The following is a 13,120-nucleotide window of genomic DNA, read 5'->3' as shown; positions in this document are numbered from 1 at the left end:
TGAGATAAAGTTGGTTTTTACAAATATTTTAACCTAAAAAGTATATATTTAATCCCTTCTCCTTTTTTTTGTTTTGTTTTGGTTTTTTGTTTGGGTTTCATTTTGTTTTGCAAAGCACAAAATGTAGCCAATTAGTGCATTACAGAGGAAATGTATGCCACAGTCAGCAGTAAATAAGGATTATTTAATGTAATTTATTTTTCCCCTTGAACTTCAGTGATATTCTGGGAAAACAATTGTTTGCGTAGTACACAAACACAGTCGCAATTTTTAAACAAAATATTCCAATTTTGCATAAAATTGACATTCAGAGTATGAAAGCAAGTGCTCAGACCCAGGAAGGTCCAACATGCTGATGCCTGAAGATGGTGAAGGCAGAGCCATTTAACAGTACAAGATATTGAATTATGAAAGAATCCATGGGTGTTATAGATCATCCACTGGCAACTCACAAAACCATGTCAATGGTTAATTTTCATACATAATTAGGAAACAGACAGCAAAGGCCTGTGGTCACTTCCGAGATGTTTTTGCAGTGTCTCCAGGATGGAATTTTAATTTTGCTGAGTTTTACACCTCCCTCATCCCTCTGTGTTCAATGGAAAGGAGAGTGAGATCAGGTTTAAGACTTGCAGTGAGTGAAATCAGGGCAAACACAGCACAACAATGGGCTTAAGCACATGCCTAAAGTTAAGCTCTCGCCTAGAATGCCTGGAGGCTGATCATATTAAAATAATTATTGAAAATTAAAATCATATGCTCATGTTCTACTGAATCAAGGCACTTCTGCAAGTTATTTTACAGATTACATGGAAGAAAGTCTGCAGGTACTGAAATGACTGCTGATTTTCAATAAAATAGCCAGGTATTTTGCTATCACTGCTAGAGTTAATTTACATGACCCTGACTGCAAATTTTATTTCCAGTTTATCAATAGCCTTAAGCAGCAAAAGTGAATAAACCCAGAATTCATGTCCTTACTTTATAACATCAATCATCTCAAAAATTACCTGTTTACTCCTGTGCTAACATCCTCTGCCAAAAGCAATGTGTAAAACTGGACAGCGCAGCCCGAAAACCACGCGAGGTTGGCCCCATTCGACACCTCCCCCTCCTCACATGACTGATGGAAGCCAGACATTAACTCCACTCCACTTCCATGAAATCACGTTGAGATGTAAGCTAAATTAGACTGCAGGCATGCTTTGAAGTGTGCCAATAGTCACAGGCTTGAAACCAAGTCCACAGATCGTGCCAGCGCAGGCGGGAGGAGGATTTGTGCTAATTCTGTCAGTCGGGAGTTTGTAAGTTTTTGAGAACTACCAATCTTTGCAAATCACTACAACATGCTGATGTTCAGCTTTCTAACCATTCAGAAATTAGGCTGTTTCCACCACGTGTATCTGCATTAGCTTGGAGTGTACACACAAGAAGATGCTGTTCGTACCCCACAGCCTATGTGAGGTCCTAAGCCCCTTTATCTTCACTTGAGGATGTTTCCTCCATAAACAATCCCTACTGATTTACATGTCCAGAAGAAATGCAAGGGCTTTCAGCAGGAAGACAGGCAATGAGTGTATTTGAAGAAGGAGGATTAACATTCTGTACTATTTACTGCAGTTAGATTAAGTCTTGGCTGGGACATTTTTCCCCTCTTCACCACAGGCCCATAAAGAGCCTGCTCTCTTTGATATGCCAGCCCAAATCCAGAGTTAAGCCTGTCTAAAGCAATGATTTCAAACAAACCTTTCATCAGTTCTTCTCTCAGATCATATTTAAGGAAATAATAAAATTACAGTGCATTAAGCCTGAGAAATATTCTTAATCCTTTTTTGTTTTACACCCATTACAAGCCTTAGCTTTCCCTTTAACACGTGCTAAATAGTTTGGGAAACTAGCTAGGCCACTAAAATTGCCATCCCTGGTTCCTCAATGATTAGGATAGTGTTCACATAGCTGGAATGATTCTGCTCTTCAGATCCTTCCTTACAAAAAACCCACTGAATGTTTTAGCTTGAAACCACGGCACAATACAGTGATATGATGCTAATCCAAATGTTCAACAGAAACAGAAAGCCTAATGGTCTTCTATTTTAATGCCTGGGGTTTTGCCTACTGACAAGGTTTGTGGAAGTAACAAAAAAGTTTACATCATACATGAATATTCAGTAAAGACTAGCCAATAAAAGAAACTATGGTGATGCTTTCAGGAAAAGAAATACATGTAAAATAGATTTTTTTCTAAACTGGATAATTTTTTTTCTAGATGCCCTTTTGAAAGACAAATACAAATGTACTGCAGCGCGTGCAATAATAATCAAATCATTTTAAAATACCTTCGGGGGGGATTTTATAGAATTTGACTTTTTTTAACAAAATGTACAAACTCCACAGGAATTCTGTAGAATGGTTATGTTGATAGAATTTTTTATATTTTTGTAGAAATCTATAGAGAAATTGTTAAAAGTCTGCACAGCATTTTGGCAACAGAAGCAGCTCTTCTCTTCGAGTTTCTTTTCATAAACCTGGAGCCAGGCCTGCTCTGTTACAACACACAGAGCATAGGTTCATAGCAGCATCCAGGTTGTGTTTGGGAGTCAGCAGCTGAGCTGAATTCCATGATATTGCAGTGCTATTACTGTCCAAGAACTGTATCCACATGAAACACCCCCCCTCCCCAAAGCTCAGCCCCTGTCCATGGTGAATAGTTGCATGGCTCTCCAGCTCGTTCAAGCACACCAGCACTTTACTACTGTGGATTTACTGTATGCAGATGGGAGGAGGATATTTTCTTATTGCCAGTCTGACACAATGGGGGAAAAGAGATTGCAGACATGTCTGGAAAAATGTAAATTCCGTTCTTGCAGCCCCTCACACATAGAAGTGATTTTTCAAAACTTGGTTAGAGGTTTGTACTGTAGATATTTTGGAGGAGGGCAAAGAACACTGTTTTTGACTTCTGTGGATTGCACTCAGAACTAGGTGTGTTCAAGGAGAAAATAAAAAAACAAAAGCATTACCACTGTAAATTAGGCTATGCCCCAGTCTCCCCTTTTCTGCCCCTTTGGCTATAATAACCCATGTACACTATTATGCAAGGTGAGTAGAGTAGGTGCAGTACCATAGCAATGTCCATAACAACCTAGTATATATGACAGAACTTTGTATTTAATAGTTAATATATTGTTATACTGTATCAGGTATATAGGCCAAAATGAGGTCTTTTAGTCGGGGCAACAAAAGGTGGTACTCATGGGGAAAATTGGATTTGGATTTGAAAGTTGGAAAAAGGATTGGATCCTTTTTTTTAAAGAAAAAAAAAGAAAAAAAACCAAGTGTAAATCTTTACAACTGACAAAAAAAAAATGTGTCCTATTAAAAGCTTTTGAAAAGAAAAACAATGGTGCATTTCCCTTTTTTTTTTTGTCGTTGCTGATGATAATCTGTATCACTCCAGGCAGTCAAGTCTTTGGTCATGTTTTAATTGTGAACAGTTTGGAGAAGGTATCAGATAGCAGCGGCAGCCAGGAGGCTGGAAGGGAGATTGGGAAATGATGGCCCTTTTTGGAGCAGTTTAACGTGGCTGCAAGCAAATCTGGCCCTGGGTGTGCAGAGTGACCAGCAAGAGGATGGGCTGTGCCCTTGTGGATCCCTCTGCCCTGGCAGGAGCAGCTCTGTGCAAGGCTTGAGGAGGTCAGGACTGCAGCAGAGAGAGCTGCAGTCAGTGGGGAGAAAGGACTGAGGAGAAGGGGCAGATCTGATTTGTCTGGACTTTTTCACTCATTCACGTCTTTGGGATTACCAGCCTGCAATCCAGCAGTGTCTCCTGCTGTCATTTCACTCCTTGCAAAGCAGGAGTTGGCAGGCATGGCACTGCCTGGGGCTGAAGGGCAGCTGGGGCTCAGAGCTCAGGGACTGCTTAGGTACCACCAGAAACATTTCATAGAATGGTTTGAGTTGGGAGGAACTGTGGGGAACACTGGGCTCCAGGACAGCTTTGATGAATGGAGACGAGAGATCTCTGAAGGCTGCTCTCAGAATATTATTATTATTATTATTATTATTATTATTATTATTATTATTATTATTATTATTATTATTATTAATTATATTGAGATGGAGCAGTCCATTTGACTTTTGGACTTACCTGTACATAAGGGTATTATCCAGCCAGTAGGGGAGATTGTTTTCATCCTGGCTGTACTATTGTGAATAATTATATTTATCCATCCTTCCCAACAAGGAACCTTAAAGCTCATCCAGTCCCACTCCCTGCCATGGGCAATGACACCTTCCACTGTCCTGGGCTGCTGCAAGCCTTGTCCAGCCTGGCCTTGGACACTTCTAGGGATGGGGCAGCCACAGCTTCTCTGGGCAACCTTTGCCAGGGCTTCCCCACCCTCACAAGGAGGAATTTCTCCCTACTGTCTAACCTAAACCTGCCATCCTTCTGTTTGGAGCCATTCCCCCTTTTGTCCTGTCATTACAGGACCTTGTTAAAATGCTCTTCAGGTGTTTGTAGTGAATGACAGGTGTAGCTCCTAACGTGAGCTCTCCTCTCTCCTGGGGAGCAGCCACTGGAGGGAGGAACCAGACACTGGGCACTGCTCCTCACTGTCTGGAATTATCTGATTGCCCTGCAGCAGGAGAGGCCCTAAACTGACATCCAGACCAGTTTTGCTGTCTAGAGGATGTTTTGATAAAGTAATCTCTCCGTAGAAAAGAGCAGGAAGAATACTAGACCTCAAACAGAGGGGAAATGTGGATCTGTTCAAAATCCCGTGCAAATCCACTCCAGGTGAGCTCTGTGATATGTCTGTGTTGTCCAGGCTGTGGAGCCAACCTCATCAGGCTGGAACCTCTTAAATGTCTTCCCAGCCCTCTGATCCTGGAGGATCCACAGGGCATGAAGGTAAGCTGGGCTGAGCCAAGGAAGCAGAGACTCAAGCTCCTCACACCTCTCTGCTCTCAGGTCAATTCAGTTCCTTATGGGCAACAACAAATCACTCCCTTTCCAACATCAGGGTTCAGAGGAGCTTGTGAGAAGGCTTGTTTCTCTTCTCTGGTTTGTGAGTGTTCCTGTATGAAGCTCTCCTGCTGAGTTTTGCTGTGGTTTTTCAAAGGCTCCAATCCAGGCTAGCTGCTTATGGGTGTGCTCTCAATTTCCTGAGCTTGGGCATGGCACTTTTCATTCCATTTCTTGAGTAATTGGTATGCCACATTGAACCAGGTTGCTTTCTATGTAATGGTAACCATGCCTAGGGAAGCAGCACTTTGAACTTAATTTATTTCTTGGTTCAGACAGGTGACCATGTCCTGCTTCAGCAGAGCAGTGTCCCACTGTGTGCACACCCATCCCTCAGCCAGAGCCCTGCTAAGCCCTTCAAGACGAAAAATAGGAAAGGCTTGTTTGTACCTTCTGTATTTCAGGTGTTCCAGCGATACAAACTGAGACACAGAAACACGTCTAAAATGTGACCTGCACTAGAATCCCCCCAAAATAAAGCAGGAAACACCAATTTAAAGAAATGGCTCCCTTTATCACCACCAACACGGTGTAAGGGACCCGCTGTGACCAGCGGACAGAAGCGAGGATCCTGCAGATCAGAGGGTTAAGGCCAGGGAAGTTTTTTGGGTACCAAGCCGCCGTGCCCGGAGCGGTGTCCGGTGATGCCGGCGATGCGGCGCCGGGCGCGGCGTTCTGCTCCCATCTAGCGGGCGGCGGGCGAGGGTCGGGCGAGCTGCCCCTCACCACGGGGGGGTAGCACCGCCTGCGACCCCGGAGGAGGCTCAGCAGGACCTCCTGCCTCCCGTCAGCTGCTGCGTGCCGGCTCGATGCTGCAGAACAGCGCAGGATGGGTATGTCTGTGCTCGGCATCGCAGAGCCCTGCAGCTTGGAAAAGCCCTCTAGCATCACCGACTTAACCCGACACTGTCAATGCCACCACTAAAGGATGTCCCCAAGTGCCACATCTACTTGTCCTTCAGGTGCCTCCATGGATAGTGACTCCACCACTTCTCCTGTTCCAGTGCCTTAGCACCCTTTTAGTGATGATACCTTACCTAAATCTAATAAAACCTCCCTGGCACAAGTTGAGGCCATTTTCTCTCATTCTTTTGCTTGTTACCAGGAGGAGGCATTGACCCCCACCTGGCTGCGCCCTCCTGTCAGGGAGTTGTAGAGAGTGAAAATGTTCCTCCTGAACCTCCTTTCCTCCAGGCTGAGCCCCCCCAACTCTCTTAGTTGCTCATCAGACTCGTACTTTCCCAGCTCTGTTCCCTTCTCTGGACACCCTCCAGCCCCAGAGTGCCTTTCATGTAGTGAGAGCCCAAAACTGACCCCCAGAATTTGAGGTGTGGCTTCACCAGCACTCAGTATAGGGGTATGGTCACTGTCGTGATTCTGCTGGCCACTCTAATGCTCACACAATAGATAGGCTCAGATTTGACCCTCTTGGCCAAAGAGTTTCTAATTCTGAAGAGATTTTCAGTCACTGGATTTATAAAAATCTCAACTGTGGGAGGAGAGGAAGGATTTGTCTCACTGTGGCAGAGCCCTGTGTGCTTGGCACTGTGCAAGCTGCTCAAAGCCACCATGCCCCTCACATCCACCAGCACTGCTGCTCCCTGGCTGCCTGTGCAAAACCCAGGGAGACCAGGACCCATCAGAGGCTGTGGCAGCACCTGAGAGCCGTGCCTGTCCCTTCACATCCTTTTGAACCCATGCACAACACAGTGCAGGCTCCCCTGCGGGGCTGTGCGCTCACAGCAGCTCCGATCCCTCCACAGCCTGTGAGCTCTGGAGAGATGTTTGACCTCTGCTCCTTTAACCTCTGCTCTGCCCAGGGTGGAGGAGCGGGAGGATCAATCTAGCCCGGTGCCATGGCACAGGGTTGGGGTTTGGCCGGGCTCGGGCTCAGTGCCTGTCACTAGATGGCAACGCCACGAAGTTTGGGAGCAGAGCTCAAGCTGAGCATGAGATCGCTGAAACCTGCAGCTCCTGTTTGCTTTGGTGTGGTCAGCAGTGAAAGCCTCGCTGGCGTTTTCACGTTGAGGGTGATTGGACTTTAAGTTGGTTTTTACATGTTGTACTCAATGCTTTATTTACATTTAAAACACGCTGTTCTGATCCTGCAGCATCCTCTGGCGTTTTCTATTATTGCCATAATTGGCAAGTTTTCAGAGGTCATGAATAGATTATCTTTCCATATCTATTAAATACTTTAAATAGTGCAGCCAGAGACCCTGACAGCTCCAGGTGGGAACTGGAAAGGATGGTTAAACCACTTCATTGCTTAGCGTGCTAACAGTTATTTTGTAGAAACAGAAAGCAGAATACAGCTGTTTTGGGGAAAACCAGGAAGAAGTGAGCATAGGAGTCATTCTACAAAGAATATACGCTGAAGTGGACAGCCTGTGCCAAAGGTAGCAAGAATTGCACTCTCACATGCCACCAGCTCAGTGTGGCTAATGGCTGGTGACAACTCCATGTTTGTTCAAACATTTATTGCAACCACCGTGTGCCCATTTTTTGGTGAAGTCCTGAACAACTTCAGCCATTAAAAGTAGGAGTTTTGGGGGTGGCCAAGTTGGAAGGGGAAAGGATAAGCTGTGACAATTCTGTCAAGGGCTAAAGTAGGATAGTTTGGGCCTTAGCTCCAGAAGGCCCAAGAGCCATGTGCTGTTTGTCTGTGGCTGTTTGTCTGTCACGCTGAGCTGCACCTGCAGCCAAGCCACTCACAAGCCAGGGTGTGTTACACCTGCCATGGCTTCTGCCAACCTCTACAGGCATCTAAAGTCATGTCTGTGGGATTATCTATTAGGTGAGAGAGATGCCCAGTGCATTTAGAGTTCAGCTACTCACAGCTGGAGCAGCTCCAGGATCACTTTGGGGTGATCTCAGCAGTACTCAGCATGTCTAAATTCTTCTCCTGCTCACTGCTCTCAGTATGAAGTGTAGGAGCACTCATGGAATGGGGCAGGTTGGTATTACACACAGTGTCCTGGAGGAGTCATACAAACACCATTTTCTCCTTTCACAAAGACTTGATGAGTTATGTGGACCCCCACCTCACCCTGCAGTATGAGTGGCCTTACAGTGCAGCTCCAGGCCAAATGGAGTGTGGATCTAGAGTTCCCTGTGCTGGCTTCCCAGGGAACTGCCACCTCTGTACTTCCAGTCAGGGAACTTTGCCTTCCTCTCCTACAAAGCCATGCAGCTGATATGTGCCCAAAAGCAGTGGAGTGAGTAAAAACTGGGGCTGCAAATTCCCAGCCCACTCCCTCATCTGTTTTATCATGGGACTTCTAAACTATTCACTGCATGTTCCAGAAAAGAGGAAATTAAATCCTTTCGTGCAAGAAAGGAGATGCACACATTTGCAACAGCATTGAGAAGAAGAAAGCCCAAATCTGCTGCTATTCATTCAATGTTAACTTTTAAGCATAGTTTGTTACAAGTTCCCACTTTATGTGTGTTAAAACAAGGTGTGTCCCCCCTTTTTAGTAATTAAATGTATAGGGCCTTGCTGTAAATGCACCCTCTTTGGCAGGCATTTTTTTCTTACCATCTGTAAAATGTCACACCTCTGTGGGTCTTGGAAAGGAAGCTGAGCCTTTGCTGTTCCAAGCAAAGAAAGAAGGTGATATTTATAATCAACTAACCCTAAAACTGTGATTTTCAGAGCTGCACATGCTCAAGACATCCCCAGCCCTCAGCTCTGAATGTACTTCTTTATACAGATCTCTTCAGGAGTTGACCACACTTCGTCCTGTTAATGCTGTTAATGCTTTGAGAATTGGCATGAGGTGTGACCTGGAAAGCAGCCTGCCTCATAGCTGGCACTGTGCTTGCACAAACAGCTTCTCCCTCACGTTACCTCCTGTCCTGCCCCACTCAATCACTCTGGTTGATATCCAGGCACTCCTGCATGGCCTGGGTGTGCCTGGAGGCACTTCCTGATTGCTCTGGCTTGACCTGCTCACGGTGTTAGCAGGTGAAAAGTCCCTTACTGTACAGCTGGCACGAAAAAAAACGATTCAAATGCATTATTACTGAATGGATGCAGATCAGATCTTGCCACTCCCTGGAACAGAGATTAAATGTCCGGTGAGAGGAGGTGAGTTCATGACACCCTGACATTTGTGCCAAAGGTGCCATTTCATTTTCCTGCAGAGCCAGCCTGCATTTGAGGGACCATCACAGGAGTAATGACATGTTCTAGGTACCTCCATCTCCGTTCCCATCATTAAAAGGAAGCAGGACCAAAGTGAGCTGCCCATGATAGTGCTTCAGGCTCTGCTTTGTACCATCAGCAGAATCCTTTACCATGGCCCTTCCCAGGAGCTTTTAAGCTTCTCCCTCTATCTTGTCTGTCTGAGAAGTTAATACTTCCTTAATTCCTGCCTTTAACTTTCCCTCTCAGCTTGTCTGCCTTGCCAGACAGCCATGGAAGTCAGTGCAAAGCCAGTGCAAGTCACAGTGTCTGCTGTGAGGTCCAGGCTGCCCAGTGGCTCCCCTCGAGCTCAGGAGGGATGCTGGGGGAGCCAGCACCCCAGCTGGCACCCACTCATCATTTTCATCCCTCTTTAATGGCATTAACTGTTACTGACAGCAGAAGCTGCCCACCATTAGTTAGGAACATGAATCAAGTGGCAGAATTACTTAAGGCTCCTTATTTAGAGTCTTGTGAGACCAAGGGAAATACCCTAATTCACGACCCTCTTCTATGGATACAGTAGAAAGTATGAGGTTCTACAGGACCACCAAAGTCAATAATTTAATCAGGAATTAATTCACATGTCAATTGGATTGTGCAGCTCACTGATAGAGTAAACCTCTCCCTTTCTGTACACACAGCCTACAGCAGCTGTTTGTGAGGTGCCTCTGTACCTGTGACATCTCATAAAATCAGAGATGGCCTTAATTTTGAGCACATTCTCAAACTGCACCCAATCCTGCTCCTTAGTGCAAGAAACCCAGTGGAGCATGTCCATGTGTCAGGAGATATTAAATTCTCAGCACTTCTCTCAGAGCAGCTTCTCTCAGAGATTGTTGCAGGAGAGGAGATTTAAAGAGCCATAAAGGAGTAACTCCCAGCTATTTCTGAATTTTCTTACAACTTTTATTGCAGTGCAATTCCACTGAACAAAAGTTTTGCAGTAAGACTTGCAAGGCCAACCCACTGTGTTCTCAGATGTCATTCACCCAGCTGGCAAGGGCTTCTCTAGAGTTACCTCCAGAGGGGTGCAGTGTGACTGTGTTGATTAGCCTGGCTCAGTCTGACATTTCAGATCTTGTAGGCAATCACCTGAGAACCTTATCTTGGGCAAGAGCTTATCTGCCCCCACTAATGAGAACAGCACACCTTTAGCCAGGCTATAGTAGATGTCTAAAGCAAATTCTTAGCAGTGCTCATGGCTTTCTCTGATAGTACTTTGGGTGGGAAACAGTCCCATTATCTCCACAAAAGATTAGCAGAATATTTTTTTCTTCAGGGATGATAGGTTTTTGGGACACAGCAGCACTGTCCTTCTTTGAGGTACTGGAACAGGTTGCCCAGAGAAGCAGAAGATGGATGTCTCATCCCTGGAAGTGTTCAGGACCAGGGGCCCTGAGCAGCCTGATCAAGTGGGTGGTATCCCTGCCCATGGCAGGATGTTGGAACTAGGTGAGCTTTAAACTCCCTTCCAACTCACACCATTCTCTGGTTCTCCAATTCTCTGATTTATGATTCTCTGATTTATGATTCTATTCTACTCCTTTTTGTTCTGGTGAACATTTTTGACCACATCCTTCTACCTGAGAGTTCCACATGTTACAGAAATGAAAGAAACTCAGACTCTTAAAATATTGAAGTAGATTTGTGGCAGCAGGGTTACTTTGTGGGAGATGATGTTAATTGAACCAGAAGCTGCAGCAAGCAGGTTAACAAACAGCAAGTGTTGGAAGGTAAATAATACTGTAGAAGCCCCAATAAAGAGGAAAGCAAACAGTGCTTCTGCATCACAGGGAGGTGAAATCCAGATTGTGTCCAAGGTGCTACACTACAAAACCTATTAGTTACATATAATCATGAAAATATATTGACTGAAGGCTTTTGAAAATGGATCCATGCCACGGGTTTAATCACGTGTCCACAGCAGAAGCAATCAGCATCAAGAAAGAGGCTGTAGATGGATGGAGAAGTGATGTGATGCTCACTTAAGTCCTGCTGGGGAAATCACACTCCACAGCACTCTGAAAGGTAGACAAGAAGCCTCTCCATGATGTTAACATTAGCCTGAGTGGTCTGGATGGATGTACATAGTCAGCCCAAAGCCAGCAAGTGGCCCAGGTTTGTGCACTCCTCAGCACACACTTCATTTGAATCATAGAATGATGTGGGTTGGAAAGGACCTTAGAATCATATTGTTCCAACCCTCTGCCACGAGTGGAGATGCCACCCACTAGACCACGTTGCTCAGGGCCCTGTCCAGCATACTTCCAGGCACAGGAGTTTCCACTGCTTCTCCTTGACACGTGGGTACCACCAAAGTCCCCCTCCATCATCAGGGACGTGGCTGTCTCAGTAGATCACACTGAGATGGGGCGCTGGGACAGCACCTGTTATATGTGATGATTGTAATTCGTGTCAATATAAGATTGTTATATTTATTCAGGAAAGTATGGTATGATATGTGTAATATTTTATATTGTTGCAAGCACACACGCCAGCACTGAGAGCTGCCCCCACATATCCGAAACCGGTTTCTAACAAAAGGTAATTTGCAATCTATGGGTTGTTCCTCAAGGTGATACTGGAATGCCTGGGCGTTGATCATCCCAGCAATGACCCGAGATTGGGATCGCTGGAATCCTCCGGGCTGATACATCTTAAAGCCACAGTTCCCATAACTCCATCAAGGAAAATCGTCCACACCTGGACCCGGATTGTTCAACCACCGCACAGAGAAAAGAAACTTTATGAATATGTGGGACTTTGAATGGGAAGCAAAGGCGGATTGCCGAAATCCCGGCCTCGGGCAGAAAATTTCCTATAAGAACTGCTTGGTCCAAGAGGGTGGTGTGTGCATAGGGGGAACCTCTGTCGAGGGGCATCCACTCTGGGACACACCCAGCGCCGATCCCGGGCTCGGCACTGTCCTTTTCCTTGCGGCTGTCTCAGAGATAATTCGATATACAACAAAAATTTTTTTTTTCATTTTTAATTTGGCCGGACCAGTTTTTCTCTATAACACACCCACGGTGCGAGGCGCCCGGGCTCAGGAGCAGAGGAACAGCAGCCCTTCATTGGAGCAGCCCTTGTCCCGTGCGGCGGGCTCCTCCCGCCGCCCGCGGGGCCGGGGCCGGGACCGGGACCGGGGCGGGGCGGGCGGGGCGGGCGGGCCGGGACCGGGGCGGGCCGGGACCGGGACCGGGGCGGGACCGGGGCGGGGCGGGCCGGGACCGGGGCGGGGCGGGACCGGGGCGGGGCGGGACCGGGGCGGGCCGGGCGGGCCGGGACCGGGGCGGGGCGGGCCGGGACCGGGACCGGGGCGGGCCGGGCGGGCCGGGACCGGGGCGGGCCGGGACCGGGGCGGGGCGGGACCGGGGCGGGGCGGGACCGGGGCGGGCCGGGCGGGCCGGGACCGGGGCGGGCCGGGACCGGGGCGGGGCGGGGCGGGACCGGGGCGGGCGGGCCGGGACCGGGGCGGGCCGGGACCGGGGCGGGCCGGGACCGGGGCGGGGCGGGCCGGGACCGGGGCGGGGCGGGCGGGCACGGAACCGGCTCCTGCCTCCGCCCGGGGCCGGCCGTGCGCCGGCAGCATCTCCGCGGTATGGAGGCTTTCTGCGGGTCCCGCTTCTGGGTAAGCTTCGTAAGCTTCTCCCTCTCCTCCCTGCCCGGCGGAGGGGCCGGGACGGAGCCGGGACAGCGCCGGGACAGAGCCGGGACAGAGCCGGGACAGAGCCGCGCCCGCTCCGCCCGGGGCTCCGCGGTGTCCCGGGCCGGGCACGGGCAGTCCGCTCCCGCGGCTGCTGCGGGGAGGGAGGCACCTCGCTCGGTCCCGGCACCGTCCCTCGGTCCCGGCACCGTCCCGGGGTCCTGGCACCATCCCTCGGTCCCGGCACCATCCCGGG

At 48.1% G+C, this 13,120-nt stretch overlaps 1 protein-coding gene across 2 annotated transcripts in view; it reads left to right on the top strand.

The window, feature by feature from the left end:
• The first annotated feature begins 12,741 nt into the window (after positions 1–12,741).
• The window catches only part of ABCC3 (ATP binding cassette subfamily C member 3), a 47,601-nt gene continuing 47,222 nt past the window's right edge, over positions 12,742–13,120 (top strand). Inside the window, exon 1 of one of the 2 annotated variants that reach the window (XM_021555012.3) lies at positions 12,742–12,849. In XM_021555012.3, the coding sequence (XP_021410687.3) occupies positions 12,820–12,849 (30 nt within the window). In that variant the 5' untranslated portion in view covers positions 12,742–12,819. The remainder of the gene's footprint in view (positions 12,850–13,120) is intronic. The other variant, XM_085556801.1, reaches the window with a different exon arrangement.

This window comes from Lonchura striata, chromosome 18, assembly GCF_050655825.1.
Source record: "Lonchura striata isolate lonStrDom1 chromosome 18, ASM5065582v1, whole genome shotgun sequence".
NCBI lineage: Eukaryota > Metazoa > Chordata > Aves > Passeriformes > Estrildidae > Lonchura > Lonchura striata.
The sequence above is the reverse complement of the archived record's forward strand: the minus strand, read 5'-3'. Positions and strand labels throughout refer to the sequence as shown.